Below are 24,859 nucleotides of genomic sequence, written 5' to 3'. Positions count from 1 at the left end.
TGGGGTCCCCACTGTCCACACAGCCCAGAACGCCCTCCCTCAGCAGCCCTGCCTGCAGCCCTCCTCTCTGGTCCCAGCAGTGGTCCGCCTTCAGATCACACGCTGGCTTCCGTTTTGCCCTCAAAATCCCAACAGCTGACCAGGGAAACTAATTTGAAGAAGTAGAATTTAAAAATACAAATGCTAGGGCTGGGGATATAGCTCAGCTGATAGGGTGCTGCCTAGCATACACAAGGCCCCAGGTTCCACCCCTAGCACCAAAAAAAAAAAAAATCTGCATGTCACAGCTTTGAAGTAGCGGAGCCCAGTGATGGGGGATCAACAGCAGGAGCCACAAGACAACCAAGCGCCCTGCATGCTGGTGAAGAAGGTACTAAAACAAATAGGAAAACTGCATCAGTTAGGCTACCGCTCACTACTCACCTGCAGCAATACACATGGGACTGAGGGACATGCCGCAACATAGCAGAGGACAAGCCAGCCAGATCCAAACTGTGGGAAACCTAAGAGCACAACCCGGCCAGTGTCCTCCACAAATAAACAGCAAGGCTGGGGAGAACGGGAGAAAGCCACAGTACCTGCATCCCACTTCAGCCACCGTGGGATTCCCACCCCATGAGAAATCCAGCAACTGGAACTCTGTTGCCCCAGGGAGCATCAGCTCTCAGGGGCTGTGCACAGGGAGGGAGGCAGAACCACACACCATCACAGGGATACCTTCGGGAACACTCGTAATAGAGTGAAGAGCACCTCGGCACACAGCGCACTCCTGTAACCCAGCCACTCTGGGAACTGAAGCACGGGGATCCCGAGCTGGAGGCCAGCCTGAACAGCAAGACCCTGTCTCAAAAAATAAAAAGGGCTGCACACCTGTAATCCCAGTGGTTCAGGAGGTGAGACAGGGGGATCGCGAGTTCAAAGCCAGCCTCAGCAATGGTGAGCCACTAAGCTACTCAGTGAGATGCTGTCTCTAAATAAAATACAAAACATTGGGCTGGGGATGTGGGTCAGTGGCCGTGTGCCCCTAAGTTCGATCTCTGATACTCAAAAAACGGGGGACTGGGGGCTAAAATTGTAGCTGAGCGGTAGAGCACCCTGGGTTCAATCTGTAATACTCAAAATAAAATTCAACAGCAGCAGCAGGACGAGCCACACAGATGTTGGCTGGTGTGAGGACATGCACACATGCTCTTCCAGGTCCTGCGAAGGCTCAGCCGGCCAGTCCCGTCACTGAGATGCCTCTGATGCCTCCTCCAGGCAGGTGTGCCTGCTTTCGCAGCACCCCGAGGTCTACTCTCACCTGGCATGACATTCAGCTGGTGCCCTCCCCTGCTGGGCCTCTCCTGGGATCCTCCCAGGCTCAAAGTCAGGCCATTGTGCCCTACCAGTCCTCAAGGCACACCTGGGCCCTTGGCCTCCCTCCCTCCCCTCCTCTAGTCCTTGCTTTTTGCTTCAGGGACCCCCTCCCCAGCACACAGTGGGATTTCTCCTGCAGTAGGCAGACATATTTGCAACTTGAGTGTGGCATGTTTGGAATGTCCGTCCCCCAGAACATGGTTGGAGGCCTCTTCTCCATTGCTCCTTGTGAGCTGGCACCCACCCTGCCCTTTAAAAGTCCCTTGCAAATGGTATTTTCTTTGAAAAGCATTTCCTGGGTTTTCCAACCAGGATTCCCACCCTCTCTGCGAAACTGTCCCAGTTCCTACGTTCCAATGCCAGGTGCTAGTGTGGCCAGCTGCATCCACAGGGTCCTCCTCAAATGTTCCAGAGCATCTCAAGAGAACACACTGCACTCCTCAGAGGAGTCAACAGAACAGGGACCTCTCCCACCTGAGTGTGCTCCTGACTGCCCCTCCCCCCAAAGCTCTGGATGCCTCTGAAAAGGGTAAGCTGTAATTTTCTGTCTCAGGTGCTAAGAAAACTCCCAAGGCTAACACAAGCACACTCAAAACAAACCACCTGTTTTAATATTCAGTGAGCAACAGCACCCTTGCGGGGAAACCACACAGTGCACTGCCCTTCAGTCCTGCCCAGCTGTGACCAGTGGTATGATCTGGGGACATAACATGGCACTCTTTCACCAATGTTCCTGACCCCGTGGGTAGGCAAGGCTGGTCCCCAACTCCAGCCAGCAGCCAACTGCAGGTGCTGCATCACATTGAGCAGGGCTTGGGGCCCAGGCATTGAGGCCATACTGTCACATCCCCAAGACACACCTTACAAAGGAGCACAGGCACAAGCACTTGGCAAATGCTACCCAGCTGAGACCTCATTTCTACTCCTCCCTCCTTGCAAAGTAAAGACCCAGAGGTCAACAATGGAGCACAGAGGTGGGAAGGAGACCCTCCTGCCCTTGGGCTGCACCTGCAGGGTAAGCAGCCACAGCGGGCAGGAAAAAGCAGTTGCACCAGCACCTCATCTGGTCAATGTGATCCACGTGCCCCACCGAGCTCTCCATTCTCCATAAGGAGAGCAGGAGACCTGGCCTGTGACCAGGCTCCCTGAGAGGCACTGAGGGGAGGCACTCCCAGGCCTGACTCCCTGGCTTTCTCCAAGTGCACCTCCTCTCCTGGGCTTGTCCTCAGCTTCGCCCACTCTTTTCTTGATCACTCTATTAAATGATGCGACCACCTGCCAGAGCTAAAGTCTGGGGAAGCTGCCACCCCTGGGAGCCTGGCGGCTTCCTCACTCACGGCTCCGCCAGCTACACGGCTGGCTCAGGTAAGAACTGTGCCAAGGACTCCCAGAGCATCAAGTGCCACGTGAAGGGAGCATCAGTCACTGTGCCTGAGGCTCAGAGGCAGCCACCAACACAGTGCCTAGAGAGCACCACCCTCACCAGCACCAGCCCCCTTCCTGTCCTCAGGGGCTCAGGCAGAGCAAGACTGAGGGTGTGAGCACCTGAGCTGGGGTTGCAGGGTCCTCCTGCTGTCAAAGTCCAGGAAATAGCCCAAGCAGGACACCCCAGTGAGTCCTCAGTCATGGCGACAAGCACACAGGGTTCAAGCTCCCCCAACAGATGGCCATCAGGTTGTGAGACAAAAATCCCAATGGCTGCATTATTTTACTTTAGGATTCAAACCTGAAAAAACATTTCCAATGGCTTTTTGACTTTTTTATGTGTAACTGCCAGAAATTTCTTCTTGTTGCCTTCTCTACACAAAGTATGCCCTAGAGTTCACGGTGGAAGCACCCAAAATAGCTTGGAGAACCCCAGAAACACTGCCATTGGGTCACTGTTGTAGAAGGACGCTCAGGAGATGGGAGTAACTCACAGAGAAACGTGGCTCAGGAGCCACCGAGACTCTGAGTCTGGCTGTTTCTCACTCTTGCTAGAGTCCTGTTTGATTCAGGCTACAGGTTTTTAAGCGCGGAGGCAGCACTGTCTCCACTGCACTTGCTCCCCCCGCAGCAGTATCCCTGAGAGGTCTTCTCAGGCTTGCTCATGGCCACCAGGAGCCACAAACTGCAGTGCATACAGTATCCAAGCCCAGCAGCCAGACCTCTGAGCTTTTCTGAAAAGATGCCCAGGTCACCTGACTGATGACCCAGCTCTCTAGGCTGTGCCCAGGTTTCCTCTGTGGCCTGGCTGAGCAAGGTGTCCCTGGAGTGGGCTCCGGCCCATTTCCTACCTCCTTTCCCCACCCCACTTCCAGCACCAGTGGGTCCCAAGCTCCACCACACAGCAATCATCTGGGACAGGCAAAGCCCACTCCCTGGGCCTTCACGTACCTCTGGAGCCACTGCCCAGGTCACTCTGCCCAGGGCAGGGTGTGCCTGAGGCCAGCTGGGGACCAAGGAAGAGTCTCACTGACCCTGGAGCCCCATGCCCATACCACATCTCCCAGCCTTTCTGAGCCCATTTCTAGTACCAGCTTCAGCCCTGCCCTGACCTCTCTATGCACACCCCTCCTCCCCAAGCCTGTGCTAGTCATGTCATCACCCACAGGACCTGAAGCTAGATACCACAATGCATGTAGTCACTCATTCAAACATCCCCAGAGCTGAAGTTACAAGTTGAAGGGCCCGTCAGGCCTAAGGTCATGCATGGGTTGCTTCCCCAACAAAGGGTCCTGTGCTGGGTTCTGCAGAAAGCCCCTGGTAAGGCAGGGTGACACCCGCCCGAGTGATGAGCTCGGCCTGTCACCTGACCCACCCTTAGAGCAACTCTCAGGGAGGTGCGCGATCACCTGCATTTTCTAGGTAAGGAAGGAGGTCTTGTGTGAGCCTTGTACCTTGTCCAGGCCAAGGAGCTAGCTGAGTGGAGGCCAGAGGCCACACACAAGCGAGCACCTTACCTAGGTGAGCTGGGTTGGCTTCGTGCAGACCAGACTCTAGCCTGAGTGAGCAGCCTCACCTGTCACCTCCCACACACAGTACCAGAGCATCAGCTCCAAGTGCTCACCTCCCACAGGGCCCAGGTGCTGAGAGGGTCTACAGGCTCCTGTTCATCATTCCTCCCCCAGTGAGTCCCACCTGCAATTTCTCCTTCCCCACTTCCAACCTTTGTCTGCCTCCCAGCACTGCTGCCAACTGCCCGCCCCCACAAGGCTATTAGAATGGCCTTTCTAGAACAGGTCTGACCAGCTGACACTCCATGTGCTTGGGAGCACAGAGCCTTTCACAGTCCCTGCATACCCACACACAGACTACTGGGTGTCCTCCAGCTGTTCCTAGGGCTCATAGACTCTCCCCACCCCCACTCTCTAGAGAGTGGCAGGAGGGTCTCATGCCACTCTGTCTCCCAGGAGAGCATGATCAGCCTTCCAGTGTTCATGACAAAAATTCCCAGAGTCCAATCCCTCCCCACCTTTTTTTTTTTTTTTTTGGTGTGTATGGTGCTGGGGATTGAACCCAAGGCTTCACACAAGCTAGGCAAGTGCTTTGCCACTGAGCTACATCCCCAACCCTTTCTATTTTTTGAGACAGGGACTCACTAAGTTGCCAGGCCGGCCTTGAACTTGTGATCCTCCTACCTCAGCCTCCAGAGTGGTCAGTTGGGAGTTCAGGTATGTGTCACCAAGCCAGGCCTTGATTCTTCAGACAACTAGCTCTGCCCAGCTACCAAACCCCAAACAACCTCCCTGCTCCAACCCTGCCTCTCAGCAGCAGGGATCTACTTCCTCCCCACAAAACCCCCCTCCAGAGCACGGCAACCTCACCTGCTCTGACCTACTGCTTCCTGGTCAGCTAGTGCTCCCATCCTGGGCTGGCTGTGCTTCTCAGGGAAGCATCTGTGTGAGCGAGTTCCCCAGAGTCAGGAAAGTCAGGGACCTGGGGCCAGCACACATGGAGGCACAGGTACTTGTGTTTGCACATGGCAGGAGGGTGCTGCTCTCAGCACCCCCCATAATTCCACTCAGTGTTAAAACAGCACAGATGCTTCTAAGATAGGCCTGACTCTGGAACCCATGGTCTATTCGGACACACAGAGTAAGAAGCTCTGCAGGCGACACAGCACAGTGGCTGGGAGCAGAGTGCTGCCCAGTGGACTCCACTGAGGCTCGGGCCATCCCTGCTTGGCCTGGAGCAGCCTTCTCTCCCCTAGCTTAGGTAACTACCCACCCTGCCAGAACACTCTCAAGACAGCAGAGGAAATGTGCAGCTCTCCTCGGTCTCTGGCCCTAGCGGTAGGAGGCAGAAGAGCAACTGAGTCATAAGATCCAGAGACGGAAAGAGCATGAGCCATCCAGGTCAGACTCCCGGCCATTACAGATGAGGAAACTGAGGCCCACACAAGGGACAACTCCCCACACCATACCAGTGAAGGAAGGCAGGGCTGGAGCTGAGAAAGACTGGAAGTGGGCATCCAATTCCCCCTCCTGGCACACGGCAGGGAGCCACCTGCGCACCGCACCCTTCAGTCTCCCCGAAGTGCAGGACCACTGAGGAGTGACACAGTTAAAGGGTGCAAGCCTACCATTTCTGAGGCTACGCACCAGCCTTTAGTCAGGGAGCAGCCACCCCAATTTGCCCACAGTCCTTGCATGTGCTCGCAGTCCCAGGAAACAATCAGAAGGACCCCGTTTTACTTATACAAGTTCCCAGCCAAGAGGACAAGCTGTGGTCACTGGGTACAGCTCTACTGAAAGATAAACTAGAAGGGCACGGTTATCTGGTCACAAAAACTAAGGGACCAGGGGCTGGGGTTTGTGCTCAGCCATAGAGCACTTGCCTAGCATGCGCGAGGCCCTGGGTTTAAAAATAAATAAAATAGGGGCTGGAGGTGTGGCTCAAGCCGTAGCGCACTCGCCTGGCATGCGTGCGGTCGGGGTTCGATCCTCAGCACCACATACAAATAAAGATGTTATGTCTGCCGAAAACTAAAAAATAAATATTAAAAAAATTCTCTCTCTCTCTCTCTAAAAAAATAAATAAATAAAATAAAGGTATTGTGTCTAACCAAAAAAAAAGATCTTTAAAAAAAAGACTAAGGGACCAGAGAACAAATAGTGGTTTCAGGTTCTTAAACTTCTGGGGAGAAAAGGTGGAGAAAGAAATTAGAGTAGCGTACTCAATGACATTTCACCACACCAAGAGCTCGATTTTAGGTAGCCAGAGGGAAAAGGCCAGGCCACAGCCATGGCACCAGCTAGGGCTCAGCAGCACGGGTGTGGGCTGGTGGTGCTCACCCAGAAGATAGCCAAGCCAGGGGTGAAGCTGCCAAGTGCAGGGAATGGTGGGCAAAGATAAGGGCACAGCGAGTCGGGGGAGGACCTGGAGCCCACCTCATGCCAGAGAGGCCCTCTCAGCCCAAAATGGGGAAGGGGAGGTCCATCTTCTTTTGAATAATTTTAAGTCCACAGTGTCATTTCCATTTTCTAAGTATTAGGTCACTCTACTTCATGAAAGATGCTACATGAAGAGGGCTCTGCTTCACCTGTGACTTAAAGTCAGAGTGACCGGTCAGCAAAGACACTTGGTGAGTGTACTGGAGTGAAGTTCACAAGCCCTGTCTTCAGGGAACCGAGGACTGTGAATATGGGTTCTCTATAAAACTGATTAAAGAAAGAAAACTGAGCTGGGCGCAGAGGTGCCCACCTGAATTCCAGCAATTTAGGAAGCTGAGGCAGGAGGACAGCAAGTTGGTGGCAAGCCTCAGCAACTTAGGGAGGACCTAAGTGAGACCGTGGCTAAAAATAAAACACAAAAAGGGCTGGGAATGTGGCTCAATGGCAAGATGCCGCCGGGGTTCAACCAAACGGAACAGGAAGAGGAGGGAGGAGATGCCTACTCTGAAAAAAAGATAATTTTAAGGACTTAAATGTTTGTAACAAGTAAAAAGAAAGGACAAAAGCGGGACTAGCTTTCAGAGACTCAGTAAATTGCCTCAGAAGACAGAAACCCAGATTTATGTATGACTTCTATTAAAATTCAGGAGAGAAAACAGTCAACCATAAGCGTGTGCCTGAGTGAATGAGAACCGACAGCCAACTGGGGTGACAGTAGCCTCGTCTAAAACTTCCCTGGCCTCTGGGTGCACACGTACAAAGAGAGGAAGCCACCTGGCTGGAACCACTTTAAAGGGTATTCACGGAGGGGCCGCAGTGACAGCTCAGCGTAGAGCACCTGCCTAGCACGTGTGAAGCGCTGGGCTGGCTCCTCAGCATCACAAATAGGTAGGCAGGCTGACAGAACGAAGGTATCATGTCCATCTACAATATCCACGAGAAACAAGAGTGGGGGAAACAAGCAAAGGTAGAAAATTCTGAAGGCACATTTTGTACTAATCACTCTACTTTTATGTTCTTCAAATTACTTCACAATAGTAATTCTTTCTAAAAGAAGCCAAATGTTACATTTTCAAAGTTCACAGTAACAATTCATAAAATAAAAACACATTTCATCAGACTGGCACACTGCAGCAGAATATTGCTTAACTCAGAGAATGAACCAGACCCTTGTCAACACATTCAATATAGCCCGGAGCAGTAGCCACACCCATAATCCCAGGCACTAGGGAGGCTGAGGCAGGAGGATTGAAAGTTTGATGCCAGGGCTAGGGTTGTGGCTCAGTGGTAGAGAACTTGCCTGGCATATAACAATCAATCAATCAAATGAAGTTCCATTGACAACTAAAAAAAAAAAAAAGTAAGTAAGTGGGACTGGGATTGTGGCGCAGTGGTAAAAGTGCTCGCCTAGCACGTGTGAGGCCCTGGGTTCGATCCTCAGCACCACATGTAAATAAATAAAATAAAGTTATTGAAAAGAAAGAAGGTAAGTAAGTTTGATGCCAGCCTCAGCAACTTAGCAAGAGACAGTCTCAAAACAAAAACTAAAAAGGACTGGGGATGTAGCCCAGTGGTAGAGCACCTAGGGGAATGGGGGTGTAACTCAGAGGTAGAGCACCTGGGGGTGAGGGTGTAGCCCAGTGGTAGAGCACCTGGGGGTGGGGGTGTAGCCCAGTGGTAGAGCACCTGGGGGTGGGGGTGTAGCCCAGTGGTAGAGCACCTGGGGGTGGGGGTGTAGCCCAGTGGTAGAGCACCTGGGGGTGGGGGTGTAGCCCAGTGGTAGAGCACCTGGGGGTGGGGGTGTGGCCCAGTGGTAGAGCACCTGGGGGTGGGGGTGTAGCCCAGTGGTAGAGCACCTAGGGGGATGGGGGTGTAGCCCAGTGGTAGAGCACCTGGGGGTGGGGGTGTAGCCCAGTGGTACAGCACCTAGGAGGATGGGGGTGTAGCCCAGTGGTAGAGCACCTGAGGGTGGGGGTGATTCTAAAACAAAACAAAACAACATTTTCAATACAGAAATTGCAAGTTGAAAAAATACTGCTACTTCTTAAACAGTAGTTTTAGGAGTCACAGCTCTTGCAGTTAGGGGAAGGAAGACTGCACAATGCAGAGCCATACTGCCATGCCTCCTGGCCCAGGTGGAGGCACTGCCATGGTAAACAGGCACCATCACTGGGAGAGCTGCTCGCATCCTTGCTGGGACAACTGGACAACTTGGAGTCACGGAGAAATGGGGTTTAGAGAGAATTAAGTGGTACCAGAAATTACCAATGAAAACCAGGTATTTTCAAAGTCAAGATCCTATTTAGACAACTCTCACTAGGAATTAGGTGTCACAGAGATTACTTTGTAGCAAACCCACAAGGGGTATAACATTAGGCAAAATCCTCAGAAAACCACCCCATTGGAGGAAACAATCCTTTAGATACCATTTAAGATCTTTAAATGGGGGGCAAGGTGGGTAGCATTCAGGTGGCACATGGGTGTATTCCCAGCCACCAAAGCAGGAGGATCAAGAGTTCCCAGTCAGCTGGGCAACCTACCAAATCCCTCTCAAAATAAAAAATAAAGCCGGGCGTGGTGGCACATGCTGTAATCCCAGCAGCTCAAGAGGCAGACGCAGAAGGATTGTAAGTTCAAAGCCAGCCTCAGCAAAAGTGAGGGTGCTAAGCAACTCAGTGAGACCCTGTCTCTAAATAAAACACAAAATTGGGCTGGGAATGTGACTCAGTGGTCAAGTGTCCCTGAGTTTTTAATCCCCAGTACTAATTAATTAATTAATTAATTAATTGGAAAATATGTGGGACTGGGGATATAGCTCAGTGGTAGAGCACTTGCCTAATAGGCACAGGCCTCCAGCTTCAATCCCCAGTACTGGGGTGCCAGGGGAGCCCACAACTAATTGATTGATCTATGAAGTTTCAGGGTCAATGCAAAATCCACCTATCCTCACTTTTTTCAATAGTTCAGAAAAATTAAGAAACAGTAACATTCCTAACTTTGGAATCCAAATTTCAGTTTCATATATGTAACATTATTTTTTTGTAACAGGCATAATAATATAAACCTACTGTGAACTTTATTTTTAAAATTAATTTACAAGTTGCTTAGTAAGTCTATAACAATTGGAAGTAGCAGAACTATCTGTAACTTTTCTACAATTCAGATGCAATTAGGATTCTAAATTAGGAAACAAAATATTAGAAAGAGTCTCACTGAAGAGATTCTATTCCAAAAATTTCCTTTTAAACAAAATTAAAAGCTTGGGTAGAAAACAAAAAAAACTTAACTGCATAATTACAGCACACGTGCACACCTGGAGCTTGGGCTCAATCCTGTCCAGCCATTAGCTAGGAATTATCCTGCGGACATTTATTTTCCCCATGAAAGCTGGCTAAAGGGTGTCCCCGCTAGGCCACCAAGCAGAAGCCCACAGCACAGAAGCCATCCTCAAGCAGTGTGCCATAGACACGTCAACAGCCTGGTGCAGGTACACACAGCAAGCAGCCTTAATGCCACTTCCTGAAGTTCTCATCTCAGTTACAAGTACGCAGCATGGCCTAGTCTAGCCTAGACTTAACAGGTATTTTTTACTGTGGGTCAAGGTCAAAAGGGACTGAGAGCCACTTTCTGTAAGGAGGGTTCAGAAAATCAGCTCAGGAGTGGAGCCAGGCAGATTGTTCTAATGCTCCTGGCTCCATGACCTTGGCAGAGTTCTTAACCTCTCTGAGCCTCTCTGCTGCCTGCCTTCAAAATGAAGGCGCTCCACCAATTTCAACAAGCTGAACCATCAACACATAAAACACAAGACAGAAGCCTGACCTTCCTCAAGGTTCCTTACATTTTCTGGGCCTTCAACTGTAAAACTGATAATCTGAAAAAATGTACAGCTTCATGACTCACATCTGCTGGGTTCCTTTGCAACTCTGCTCTAGAAGATTCTCACATTACAGGGCAGGGGCTGCCCAGCCCACTTCACAGTTAGGGGGCTGACTGCCAGGATCTCTAGAGGCCAGCATTTGCCATCAGGTCTGTGGCACCTTCTAGGTGCAGGGTTAAACCATTCATCAATCAAACTGTTGAGGGCCTTTGAGGGTTTAAAAGTTGGTCAGAGAGCCTTGGCGCAGCTAAGTGACATCAGGGGAAAAAAAAAAAAAAAAAACGGCTCAGAATCCACAAGGCACAGAGCTAATTGTGTACAGACACAGCCGTGGGGCCACCATTAAGGGACCTGAGTGGATCAGGCAGGCTTGTAGACCTTACAATTTGGAGCAGGTCTGGAGAGACCCGGGACGTGAACCACCTAGCAGTGGACCAGGTAGACAGGCGGGGACTTGTGGGGCAGGCGGCAGGCTGGAGCGTGGCGGACAAAGGGGAGCAGCCAGTGCCCGGTCCAAGTGCCGGGAAATTTAGGAGCCACGTGCCTGGCGGGAGAAGGCAAAAAAGCACCAGAGCACTTGACCGTTTTCTTGGCCCAGCAAGTAAACGGCCCTACTACTCTGCATGGAAAACGAGAAAGAAAAAAAAAATGTTTATGGGTTTAAGTTTTTTGGAACTTTTCCAAGGAGCGAGGCTGAGTAGTAGAGGGGTGCTGAGGACACCGACACGTCTCCCCAGCTCTCCGAGTACCTCGTACGAGGCAATTAGCACTCGCATCAGCCGCGTGTCTGGAATGAGAATGAGCCGCGGCTCGGCGCGCGGGCGCCCTCCCGGCCAGCCCCGGCCCCGGCCCCGGCCCCGCCAGGGGGGCCGCCTCCCACCGCCCCTCGGCGCAGGGGCCTAGGAGGTGCGGCCCAGAGAGCCGCCGGCGACGCCCGCCCGCCAGGGCCGCGACCCTCGGCAGCGGCGGGCGGCGGGCGGTGGGCGCCGGCCGGGCCTAGGCGCGCGGCGCCGGGGCGCAGGCCCGAGCGCAGGACGCAGGCCGCGCGGGCCCGGGGCCGCGCCGAGCAGGCCGGGCGGCGGCGGCGGAGGAGGACCCCGGCCCCGCCCCGCCGGACCCCCGCCCGCCGCCCGCCGCCGCCGCGCGAGCACTCACCGGGGCCGGCTCCCGAGTACATGGTGGCGCCGCCGAGGGCTCCGGGGCCGAGGGCCGGCCGCCGCGCCACGGGCCCCGACGCCGCGAGCCGCGAGGGAGCCGCCGGCCGCACGATCCGCCCCGGCGCGGCCGCGTCGCCAAACAGGTTTACCCGACGCGGCCGGCGGCGGGCGGAGGCGGCGGGCGGGGGAGGGGCGGGGGCGGGGCGGCGGCGGGGGCGGGCGCGGGGCGGGGCCTGGGCGGGGCGGGGCCGGGCGCGCGGGGCGGGCGGGGCGGGCGCGGCGCGGCGGGCGGGGGGCCTCGGCCGGGCGGCGGGGACCCCGGGGCCGCCTTGACGCGGCGACCCGAGGCCCGGGAGGGACGGGAGGCGGCGCGGCGGGACTCCGCCCGGGCCGCCGGGCAGGACCGTCCCTCGCCGCGTGGGGAGAGCTCTGCAGGCCCGAGCGGCGCTGGGTCCGCTGGCTGCCCGCGCAGCCGGCCCCAGCTGGCGGCCTGGCTCTTTAAGTTATTAACAAATGCGAAGCTTCTGCCGACCCGGAGCTTGAACTTGAGCGCAGCTCGGCCCTAGCACGCTACTACACTGCCACCTCCCGGCGCGTCCCAAGCACCCAGAAATCCGCATAAAGCACTTAAAAAGTAGTCAGTCTTTGGTAGATTTTCACAGTTGTCAAGGATCACATCAAATACCACTCCCTCTCCGCGGTCAGAGCATCCAAACACACTCTCTTTGCCCTGCGGACCTCATGGACCTCCCTCATACTCCTTTTGGGCATTTCTGTACCTTCCCCAATTGCTGGCGTCCGTTTTTCCTCCAACCCAAATACTCTTGGTCCCTCATTTGCCCCTGAGTCCAGCAGAAGCCGGACAGTAGTTTCCTGTTTTCTCCCCTAATCGGTGATTAGAAGACAGAAGGGGAAATAAAACCCAGACTGGCTCATCATCTTTCAACATCCGTGCCAACCCCTTCCCTTGCCCTGTAAACAGGTGTTATCAGCTTATGGGGTGCAATGCCCAGTGTTGAGGATCCAGGTCAAAAGATAAACAGGTGTCCTGCTTGCCAAGAGGTCAAGTAGGTTTGTTAGTGACTTGCAGTCCTCAAGGAAGGCCCAAAGTCAGTGCAGGGAAACTACCACTGTCCTCCAGATAAACGGAAAAGGAGGACCTAAGTCTTCACAGTGGATGATACTAATGGATCATCATAGCTATAGGTGGTGGCCTGTGGTCCCAGCTGCACAGGAGGCTGAGGTGGGAGGATCTCTTGAGCCCAAGAGATGAGACCAGCCTGGGCACCACAGGGAGATCCCACCTCAAACAAACAACAGCAACCACAAAAAGCATCATGATAAAATGGGTTTCTGTGCATCAGAAATCTTGGATGGGATGCAGTGCTGCTGACACAGCCAGGACTGAACACTGCTGGGGTTCCTGGGTACCCACTAGCAGTACAATGAGAAATCAAGCCTCTGCTAGAATGGAATCCAGCTATTAAAGAGAACCCACTGCAGCCACATACAGCGACACAGACGAGTCTCAGCATACTGAGGCTGTAGGCGTTCTGCCCGGCTCCATTCATAAAGTTCTAACCCTTAAGTTAAACTATATTGTTTAATGTGTTATTAAATTTTTAAAATCCACAGAAAAACAAGACAGATATCTGTAAGCGTCAGAATGATGGGCAGAGCTGATATGGAGCACAGCCCTGGGGCCTCTTGGGGTTCGAGCCTGTTCCTACCAGCAGTACTGCTGGCTGTTCATTCTGCAGCCAACCTTTAACACATTTTTATGTACTTAGACACTGACGTTTTAATGTACTTTTCTGTACCTTTGCTGTATTTCTCAACAAAGAACATTGCAACTAATCATGAAGGTTATCACTCTCCTGCTTATGAACCACACCATCTCATTAGTTTCCCAACACCCAGACACCCATCACTCTGCCTCTCTCCTTCACCCACCCACAAAATTGGCTTCTGCCCTTAATCGCTGGAAGCCGAACTGCTCCTAGGGCCTCAGAAAAGGAGGAGACCGGAACTTAACAGTATGGTAATGGGATACTTTGTTGCCAAGCTTCCCTCCTGGAGAGCAGCAAGATACTGTCTCCTCGGGCTGCCCTTGTGTTGCTTCACTGCGCAGACCTGACACTTGGCCGCCCCCTGCTGGCAAAGGGTTGCTATTGCAGTCTGCCTGTGCACTTCCAGGGCGAAAAGCAATGGCTGGGTTCAGGTCCCACAGCACTGGGACTCAGGTTAGTCCTTGGCCGGGTGGCTCTTGGACGCCTGTTCTCCTCAGACGCCAGCCCCTTCCTGCAGCCCCAGTTCCCAGCCTCCAAAAAGCTTCAGGCCCACAGCTCCAGCCAAGTGCATCATCTCCTCTTCCCACCTGCTCTTCCAGCTTGGCTAACAGATTCACCATCCACCAGAGAAGCTGGAAGCTCCCTCTCCTCCGCCTTCTTCTCGTGTAGTTAGTGACCCTACTTCCTCCATGTGGCTGAGTCCTCTCTATTCACAGCTCGGACCCTTTCCAACCCTCCCGTCCTGCTCCCCAGCCCTCTCCCAGCACTCAGCCTGCCCCCAGGGCCAGCTCCTCCCTGCTGCAACTTGGCTCTTTATTAGGGGTTCCTGATGCTGTGATAAGGCAGTGGGCTCCAATCCCAGGCAGGGAGACTGGACAATCGAGGCTGTTCTGCAGCTGGGCAGGGCACTCAGGACCTATCCAGGAAAGAAAAAAGAGCCTGGGGGAAAGCAAGCACAAAGCCAGCTCCTGAGAAGGGGCCTGCAAAGCTCTCAACTCGGGGGCCCTTAGTTCCCTCAAGACTAAAATATGAGCACTGGAATCAATATTCATTCCCAAAGCATGATCTGAACATAATTCAGAGGGTCCAGGAAACAAACTGAGAAGCACTGGGTCAAACAACACTACACTATTTTGTTGAGTGCAGGCCTCCTTAGGGCCTTTAGCAAAGCATGAGGAATCTCACTTCTACAAAGAGAAAGGAGGGAAACAGAGATGGTATCTTAGTCTCTTTTCTGTTGCTGTAACTGAATGTCACAAATTGAATAATTTATAAAAGAACAGAGCTCTGGCCAAGCATGGTAGTGCACACCTGTAATCCCAGCGGCTTTGGAGGCTGAGGCAGAAAGATTGCAAGTTCAAAGTCAGCCTCAGCAACTTAGCAAGGCACTAAGCAACTCAGTGAGACCCAGTCTCTAAATAAAATACAAAATAGGGCTGGGATGTGGCTCAGTGGTCGAATGCCCCTGAGTTCAATCCCCAGTACCCACCCCAAATATAAATATATAAATAATATAAATATATAGATATAGATATATAACTCCTGAAATGCACAGCCACCAGGAGGAAGCTCAAGAGAACTATGTAAGGTAAAGAAGAATTCCAAAAGGCCACATGCTGTGTGATTCCATGTATGTAACATTATCCAAATGACAAAGTTTACAGGAATGCAAAGAACAAATGGTTCCAGGGGTGAGGAAGCTGGTGGATGGGAGGCAAGAGGGTGCAGCCATAAAGAGCCCCGTGAGGGACCCTGAGGCGAGGTAGAGCCCTGGGCCCAGGTGGGCCAATGTCACTGCCTGGTTGTGCTAGTGTCCTGCCCTTTTGCAAATGTCAGCATTGGGGACTTGAGTCAAGCATCCCCAGGATCCATCTTCCCTCCTTCCTGTCCTTCCTTCCTTCTTTCCTTCCCTTCTTTTTGGTAATGGGACTGAACCCAAGGGCACTCTACCACTGAACTACCTCCCCAGCTCCTTTTTAAATTCCAAGTCAGGTTCTCAATAGGTTTCCCAGGCTGCCCTTGACTTGGGATCCTCCTGCATCAGCCTCCTGAGTAGAGTGGCTGGGAATCACAGGAGTGGCCACTGCACCTGGCAGAATGAGAGTGGTCCTCTTCAGGAAGGACTTATTATTTCTTAGACCTGAATGTGAGCCTACAATTATCTTAAAATAAATTTAATCTTGGAAAGGTCTCACACTGAGAATGTAGCGCAGATTTCTGAAATAAGACAAAATAACACTACTGTGAAGAAAAATTTGAGTACATTGAATTAAAAATTCTATTCAACAAAAGAAAGTATGCCCCGGGTTTGCATTTGAATATTTAAAAAACTAAAAAGAAATCATAAGAGTATAAGGAAAATTTGAATTCTGATCTGAGTCAGTGGGGTGGGTAGTGGGCATTGCTGTTTCAACGTGTGTGTGCCCTCAAATTCCTGTGCTAAAGACCTTATCCCCACAGTGTCGGTATATGGGGACCCTGGGGGTGATGAGGACGTGAGGGCAGAGCCTTTCTCAGTGGAGCTGGTGCCCTTGTAGCAGAGACCCAGGGACCCATCAGGCAGGATAAAGCGCCAGGCACCACCTGAACCAGGAGACAGGCCTGCCAGGCCCTGGATCTGCCCTGCCTTGACCTTGGGCTTTCCCTCTCCAGAACTACGAAAATCAGTTTCTGTTGTTCTGGTTTGGGGGGTGCTGGGGCTCAAACTAAGAACCTCGTGCAGGAGGCAGAGTTCTCGTTCTGAGCTGCCCCACAACCCTGATTTCATTCTTTTCTCCCCTTCCTTCCCTTGTGTACCTATTTCCTTCCTTCTCTCCTTCCCCATCCCCCTCCTTTTCTTCTGAGATGAGAGTTGCTGTGCTTCCCAGGCTGGCCTCAAAGTCCTGGGCGCAAGGGATCCTCCCACCTTAGCCTCCTGAGTACCCAGGACTAGATGGGCACGCCCCCCAGGAGCCCTGATTTCTCTTGCTTGTAAGTCACCCAGTCTATGGTGTTCTGTTTTAGCCCAAAGGTACCAAGGCCTATCATTGGGCCCTCCTACTGAGAAGGGAAGAATCTTGCTGCTTCCTGAAAACACAGACCAAGAATGGTTCCTTGAGAGGAGTAACCTCCTAGCTAGGAGACAAGTTCCCATCAGAACCAGTAAACACTGGCACGGTGCACTTCTGCCAGCCCAGTGCCTGCTCCAGGCAGTGCATGAATTCCCATATTCACCCTCATCCTACAGATGGGAAACTGAGGCCTTGAGTTCACAGCAAGCTTTGAACACAGTAGGTTGACCTAAAGTGTGGAACCAGCCACCTCCCAAGAGGCACAGTGGTACCGTCACACCAAGGGACCTTGAGATTGGTCTCTGGGTTCCTTCTGACCCTAAGAGCCATTGAAAACACTGGCTTCAGTAGTCTTCAAACAGTCTTGTTCATAAACCCCTACAACCTGAAATATTCCATCCCCCAACACATTAAGTCGACACCTAAAACATTACATAAGCTTAAGTAGTTACAAAGAATGCAACTTCTGGCGTACTGTAAATATTGACACTTAGAAGCAAAACTGTCATATCACTTTAAAGAATGTAGCCAGATGGAATATAAATACCACATCCATTTGATGTCCCTCACAATCCTTTTAAAATAGCACAGGATGCAGACATAGGACATCCTGTGCTCCTGGAACCCATATTCCATTTTAATTCTTCTACAGATATTTCTCCTCAGGTAACATTTTTATGTTTGAAAGTTTCATTGATCCCTCTACATAGTTCTCTACAGCAAAACTGGATGTATAGGGGCTGGGGATATAGCTCAGTTGCAGAGGGCTTACCTAACATGGGCAAGACTCTGGGTTCCATGCCCAGCAGCAACAAAACAAAACAAAACCAAACAACAAAAAAAAAATCTATAAGCTGAAATCTCCAAATTTGTTTGGTTTCCTGCAAAGCTCCATTTGTTAGGGGGAAAAAAAAAATCCTTTCCAGGCCTGGTGTTGCACACCTGTAATCCCAGCTATTGGGAAGGCTGAGGCAGGAGCACTGCAAGTTTGAGGTCTGCAAGTTTGAGGTCAGCCTGAGCAACATAGAGAGACCCTGTCTCAAAATAAAAAGGGTTGTGAATGTGGTTTAGTGGTAGAGGGCCTCTGGGTTCAATCCCCAAAAAGAAAAAAAAAAAAATCTTGTTTATCATTACAATTACAGTACACAGCTGTTGCAGATACGTTACAAATTTTGGATAATCATGATTAGTCATGAGAAGTACAATGTTGTTGGAAACGCACCTTTCTCTTTGTGCCAGGGATGGCACCCAGGGCCTTGCTAGGCAGATGCTCTGGGGCCGACCCCGCCCTAGTCCTGGAAGCAGATCCAGGAGGGCCCTCATCAATGGTAGCCCCATTTTGCATTTCACAACGTGAGCTCTGAAGAGGGCTGGGCCCTAAAGGCCAAATGGGAATGGAGGGTGCTCTGTCACGGCGATGCAAGGTCCTGAGTGCCCTCTCCCACGTGCTCTCCTCTCACCACCGTGGGCACGGCCACAGCGGGCAGCTCGCCGGTCCAGCCCTGGGGAAGAAGGCGAGGGCGGCCTCGGGGAGCGCAGGGTCTGCGGAACCCGGCCCCGGGCGACCCCGCCTCCCTGGGAACCCACGTGACCGGACCGGCCCGGGGACGTCCCCAGCTCTGCCCCCGGAGACCTCAGCCTTGACCCTCCTCGGAGCGGACGCCGAGCCCGTCCAGCCCGGGCAGCGCCTCCCGCAAGCCCCACCGCTTCCGCCGACAGCCCGCGGTGCCGGGGCGGGGACGAGGGTCGCCGGAAGTGCTGCGGGCCCCGGGATCCCGGCCCGCGCCCCCGCGGCTTCATGAAACCTGGGAACGCAGGTGGGGTGAAAGGCCAAGTCCGGGCCCCACCGTGGGAGGAATGAGTGGAGGTAGCCTCTCTTTATAGGCATGAAGTTTGAAAGTGACTCCGGACAGTGTATTCGGATCTATTTTCCATCTCATTTTGCAAGAAAAGGCAGTTCACCTCTTTTCTTCAGCACGCACGACCCTGCGACTGAGCCCAGCGAACCCGGGCGGGTCTGAGGGGAGGTGGTAGAGGGAGGGTGTGCCCCCACCTCCCAGGCAGATCCCTCCAACCCTAGGGTGCCCTCCACCCAGGGGGAAAGTGAGACTCCAGGAAGAGCCGTGGGTGGAGCCGTTCTGGTGCTCAGTTCCTTAAAGACGGACCTCCTCCTCGTGGACGGGACAGACCTACGTAATTCTGCCTGTTAAGATCATCCCAATAAAGAGACTTCACTTTGCAAAGGAAAAAAGGGGGAAAAAATGACAAATTGACTCTTTTTAACAAGTATTTTATTATTTTTTGCAGTGCTGGAGAGAGACCCAGGACCTCCTGCATGCTAGGTGACCTCTGTACCACAGAGCCCCACCCCCTGCCCTGAAACCAGCGAAGTAATCCCAAAATGTCCATATAACTTAAAATGAATTAGAAGAGGCATAAATAAAATATCTGAAAAAGAACAAAATGGGATAGCTTGTACTAGTCAATTTCAGGATCAACTCTATTCAATTTCACATCTGATTGCAAATCTACAGTAACCAGGTGGGTATGGGTAGACACAAGGAAAGACCCAGAGATCAGCAGAACCGAACAGCAAGCTGGAAATACATCCACAGGAATGTCAATTCGCTTTCAACCAAGCTGCCAAGGTAATCCGATGGCGGAAGGAAGAGCTTTTCAATAAAAGGTGCTGTACAAATTGGATGTCCACATGGAAAATAACGCCCCTCAACACCGGCCTCGTGTTCCTCCACAAATTAAGATAAATCACAGAACTAAACATAAAATTGACACTGTGAAGCTTTTAGAATAAAATGTGACTATTTTATAACCTTGGGGTAGGCAAAGATACCTTAGAAAAAATGACAAAAAGCCTAAAGTATTTAAGAAAGTATAAATTGGACTTTCTCAAAATTAAGAATCATTGCTCAACAAAAGATAGTTTTAAGAAAATAAGAAGGTGGCAAGCCACAGAATGAGAGAGTACTTGTGATACTGATGGCTGGCAAAGGTCTTGTACCCAGCATATATAAAATATGACTACAAATCAACAACCAAAAATAAATAATTTGATTTTTTTTAAATAAGCAAAAGACTTGACCAGGCATTACACACACACACACACACACACACACACACACACACAACACAGTCAATAAGCATGTAGGAAGGCTCTCAATGTCATTAGTCATGAGGGAAATGCAAATTAAAACCGCAATGAGTCACCACTTCACAACCACTAGAATGACTAATAAGAAAGAAACCAACAAAACCAAGATGGAAAGGGTGAGTGGTGTGAAATCCTACACTGCTGACGGGAGCCGGTGTGCTGCTTGCCCTCCCCTAAAGTGTGGGCTCTGAACAAAGGCAGACGTACATCCACGCCATGAGCCAGCAGTCCACTCCAGAGACTTGCCCCACAGGAGGGAAAAGGGGCAAACCCTATAGACTTGTGCTCAGTTTTGTTTTTTTTTTTGTATGGGGATTGAACCCGGGTCGGGTGTGGGTGGAGATGGGCCTTTTACCACTGAGCCACATCCCAGCCCTTTCTATTTTGAGACCGGGTCTCAATAAGTTGCCCAGGCTGACCCTGTGATCTCCTAGCTCAGCTGGATAGACAGGCTGTGTCCCACACCCTGCTTTATTGATTCTTTTTTTTTTTTTAAATATTTTTTTAGTTATACATGGGCACAATATCTTTATTTTGTTTATTTATTTTTATGTGGTGCTCAGGATCGAACCCAGGGTCTCATACGTGAGAGGCGAGTGCTCAACTGCTGAGCCACAACCCCAGCCCCTTATTGATTCTTTAAATACACTTTTGTCAAACCCTTAAAGTTGTAGACTTAGCTTATTTAGTTTATGGGAAAATTTGGCATGCAATCTGCTTTACTGAATTTGACCTTCTTTTACCCAGACTCACTCCCTTCAGGAGGCAACTGTATCTTCCAACCTACATCAGTGTGCTCAGACATATTTCCAGGAACAGAACAGAATCTACTGAGAAATAAACTAAGGGACTTATAAGGCAGATTACTAACAAGCAGTCAAGATTTAAATGATAAAAACAAAATTCATGTATCTATTTTATCATATATTGAGGAACAAGAAAATCAATCAATACACTCTTTGACATCCTTTACAACTATGCAACATAACACATACCAAGTGGAACAAGTTACTTATGAAGCCAGGAGTGTGACAGAAGTTCCCATGGTCACTTGATAAATGTGTGTGCATGTGTGTGTTCATGTGCAGTTTCGGCTTTGAGGATTTATTAAATCAGCATCAAGTATAAAAACCAGAGAGGGGCGAGGGATATAGCTTAGTTGGTAGAGTGCTTGCCTAGCATGCACAAAGCCCTGGGTTTGATCCCCAGAACCATCAAAAAAAAAAAAAATCAGAGAAACTTTCATTCATTTTATTAAATATCAGGATCATTTTCTTAAGATTCTAAGGAAAGAGCAAGGTAGATACTGCTCTAAAAACACTCACTCTGACAGCTCCCCTGCCAGTTTTACTTTTTGCTGTTAGAGTAGAAAACACTAAGCGCAGGTGGCAGTGGTGCACGCTATAATCATAGCAGCTCGAGAGGCTGAAGCAGGAGGACTGCAAGTTCAAAGCCAGCCTCAGCAAAAGCAAGGCACTAAGCAACTTAGTGAGACCTGTCTCTAAATAAAATACGAAATAGGGCTGGGAATGTGGCTCAGGGGTTGATGCCCCTGTGTTCAATCCCTGGTACAAAAAAAAAAAAAGACGAAGAAGAAGAAGAAAAGACTAAGCATTTGAAAGTCTGGGATAAAAGGACTGGCCAAAAGCAGAGCCTTTAAAGGTGATTTGATAACCCAGTTTGACCTACTTCATCACTTCCTGCCACCCACATTAAAGAGAACAGGCCTGCTGTGGATTCAACAGTGAGCTGCCCAGCGTCACCCAGACGCCCCTGGGCAGGGTGTTAGGTGGCTCCCTAGAACTGCCAAGGGAGCCAGGGTGACGCGCCTCCGTCCCCACATTTGTTTTCCTTTTCCTACTTTTTTCTTTCTTCTCTTTTCTTTATTCTCTTGAGACAAGGTCAGGTTGTGTTGCCCAGGCTGGTCTTGAACTCATGGGCTCAAGTGATCCTCCTGCCTCAGCCTCCCAAGAAGCTGGGACCAAATGGGGCACCACCATGCCCAGCTGCTTTTAAAACTGGTGGTAAACACACTAATGTAAAATTAACCCTTACAGTGACATTAGGACAGGGACAACATTGTGCAGATGCTGCCTCCAGCCAGGTCCTGACCATGTTCCTCACCCCAGCAGAGCCCATGAAACCGGACATGGCCACACTCCATGGCCTCCTCCCAAGCCCTGGCAAGCCCTGATGTACTTCCCAGCTCCGTGGACTGTGGGCATGTCCTGGGAATGATTACGCCACACGCAGCATGTTGACCCCATGTCAGTTGGGATTCAACAGGAGCTGGCCAGATAACCAGCCCGCTGAGAAGGGATTCATCAGGGACTGAAGCATAGAGGATGGGGCTGAGAAGCCCTATCACATTCAGAATGCAAGTCAGAGAACCAGGGAAAGCAGAGGCGCAGTTCAGTCCAAGTTGGACGGCAGACCCAGAGGAGCCGCTGGAGAACTCTGTCTGAGGTTGAAGGCTGGAGAACTTGGGTGCATGACGTCCAGGGCAGAGGGTGTGTCCTGGTTCCCAAAGAGACAGGAAACAAATTCACCTTTCTTGGCCTTTTGGACTCCTCTCCAGATTGGCCTGGTCCTGCCTGACTCCAGAGCCAGACAGGAAGCGAGACAGACTCCAGAGCCAGACAGGAAGTGAGCAATGCACTTTTGAAACAGTAGTCCAGGGGTGGAGGACATGCTGGTTTGGAGAGTGACCTTGGGGCTTCTGTCCTGGCCCCATCCCTTCAGTGCAAGGCTGTGGCCAGTCAGGACCAGGTGGTGGGGAGAGGACAGGGTCTGCCGCCCAGGAGAAGGGAGGCATTCCTGGACACTGAGCTTAGGAAGGAGATTCCAGCCTTCCTGGTCACTGAGCAGCTTGAAGAAAAGGGCAAGTCACAAACCAAAATCTCACATATGACTTCTGAACATGGTTTTTGGCCTCTATAATGGGCTGTTTTGATGCTAGGAAATGAATCAGGGCTGGGTGCAGGGAGGAACCAGCAGGAACCTCACCTCACTGGTGAAGTTAGGGTCTTGCCAACATCAGAAGTATCACAAATCCTGGTTGAGGTTTTAAAAAGGGCGGGACTCTGCAGCTCAGCGGTAGCAGCAGCCAGGCCAAGAGGAAGGTCAGCTCTGCTGACCGCTTGGCCAAGGAGGAGCCCCAGAGGAGGCTGCCCACCCGCGCCAGCCAAGGTGGAGGTCATGCCAGGAAGGCGGCAGGCAAGGATAAATCTGGGGACAAAAACCTTCAAACAAAAGTGAAAAAGGGGAGCACAGGGAAAGCGGGCTGAAGTGGCTAACCAAGAAACGAAAGAAGACACACGGGAGAGCACAGCACCTGAGAACGAAAACCCAGGAGTCGGCCTCTGACAAAGCGGAAGAGAACAAAGCCAAGTCTCGTTGCTCATACACCACGTCTTACCAGTGGGCCCATCTCCGCTCTCTTACAATCCAGAGGAATATTTAAAAAATATTTCTAGATGTTGATGAACCTTTATTTCATTCATTTAGACGCAGTGCTTAGAATCGAACCCAGTGTCTCACACATGTGAGGCAAGCGCTCTACCACTGAGCCACAACCCCAGCCCCAGAGGAGTATTTTTATCAACTATTTTACAAATGCAAGTTTTATAGTAGCTCTAGAAGCATTTTTATAAAAGAGGGAATCCTACATCATCCCATTTTTTAAGTGTAAATGATTTTTTTTCACAAGTGAGATAATTTGCTGGTTGTTTATTTTGGGGTACAACCAGAAAATAGTGGGGTATTGAATCATGGAAGGCTTGGACTGTCTTGGGTGTCAGCTTAACATGCCATAGGTGAGGGGTTAGTTTTATATCCTACAGTACAAAGCATATTAAATGGCAGTTTAGAGTCACAGTCTTGCATTTAATGTCTTGAATATTTTAAATTACTTCTCTCTCTCTCTTTTTTTTTTTTAGTAGAACTATTTCCTAAAGAAGGTCACTGCTGGATCATTGCTGTCAGAAACGTGTGTACTCTGTAACATCTTTGGTTGTGGAAGTCTACCTTTCCTAATATATATATATATATTAAAGAGAGAGTGAGAGAGAGAGAGAGGGAATTTTTTTAATATTTATTTTTTAGTTATTGGTAGACACAACATCTTTGTTTGTATGTGGTGCTGAGGATCGAACCCGGGCCGCACGCATGCCAGGCAAGCGCGCTGCCGCTTGAGCTACATCCCCAGCCCCTAATATTTTTAATGTGCTATGAAAGATGGAAAATTTGAGCATGTTGTGTGTGTGACCAAGTTTTGAATTAGTGGAACCTAAATCACAACAGTATTCAAAGATACTGGTACTTGATATTTCATTAAGAAAAATTTGCCTCCAAATTCAAAGCTGGAAAGTCTCCAGAATAACTGAAAGTCGTATATGTTTTAATGCCAATATTGTTTGCATTGTTTTTTTCTTCTCATTTTAAAATATCTCTAAACTTCTTTATAAACATGAGTCTCTCAAGCGAATACTAAATTGAGGTATTTACTGAGAACTCTGAAAAATTTTTTAAAAATTCAATGACAGAGAAAGTGTTTGATCACCACATAATCCTAAGTATGTTTCTTTCTATATTTTCTCCACAAACACTCAAGACACTGAAATCAGTTTAGTAAAATGAATGAACTGTAAAAAGTGTTATTCCTTGTAAAGCTGACTTTTTTTCTTTTTTTGGTACCAGGGATTGAACTGAGAGGTGCTTTACCACTGAGCCACATCCCTAGCCCTATTTTTATTTTACTTAGAGACAGGGTCTCACTAAGTTGCTGAGGCTGGCTTTGAACTCACAATCCTCCTGTCTCAGCCTCCCGAGCCACAGGAACTACAGGTGTACGCTACCTTGCCCAGCCTGACTGCATTTTAAACACTGCAGCTTAGACCACACTGCCGAATAGGCCCTACTGGGGTGAGTACATGTGTGCTTCTGTAATTATACACAGGAAGACTGTGCGTGTCATGGAGAAGGCTGCAGCGAGGGCCGCCCTGCCAGGGAGTGCAAGGCCCCTTGTGCTCCATATTTATGTCCAGAAGTCGGGATTTCCTCTCATCAGAGTGATGTGTGCTCCCC

At 50.6% G+C, this 24,859-nt stretch overlaps 1 protein-coding gene, 1 long non-coding RNA gene and 1 pseudogene across 2 annotated transcripts in view; 2 read left to right on the top strand and 1 right to left on the bottom strand.

The window, feature by feature from the left end:
• Positions 1-11,881, bottom strand: part of Ago2 (argonaute RISC catalytic component 2) — a 98,545-nt gene extending 86,664 nt beyond the window's left edge. Inside the window, exon 1 of the mRNA XM_071602097.1 lies at positions 11,764-11,881. Coding sequence (XP_071458198.1) covers positions 11,764-11,785 — 22 coding nt within the window. The 5' untranslated portion in view covers positions 11,786-11,881. The remainder of the gene's footprint in view (positions 1-11,763) is intronic.
• Positions 11,882-18,213: 6,332 nt separating this feature from the next.
• LOC114106170 (uncharacterized) lies at positions 18,214-19,069 on the top strand. Its single transcript, XR_011704707.1, has 2 exons — positions 18,214-18,472; positions 18,913-19,069. It is a non-coding gene; the product is annotated as an uncharacterized lncRNA (long non-coding RNA).
• A 752-nt stretch (positions 19,070-19,821) lies between these two features.
• Positions 19,822-23,237, top strand: LOC139702113 (non-histone chromosomal protein HMG-14 pseudogene; annotated as a pseudogene).
• Positions 23,238-24,859: the final 1,622 nt, after the last annotated feature.

Source organism: Marmota flaviventris, chromosome 15 (genome assembly GCF_047511675.1).
Source record: "Marmota flaviventris isolate mMarFla1 chromosome 15, mMarFla1.hap1, whole genome shotgun sequence".
NCBI classification, from domain to species: Eukaryota; Metazoa; Chordata; class Mammalia; order Rodentia; family Sciuridae; genus Marmota; species Marmota flaviventris.
The sequence above is the reverse complement of the archived record's forward strand: the minus strand, read 5'-3'. Positions and strand labels throughout refer to the sequence as shown.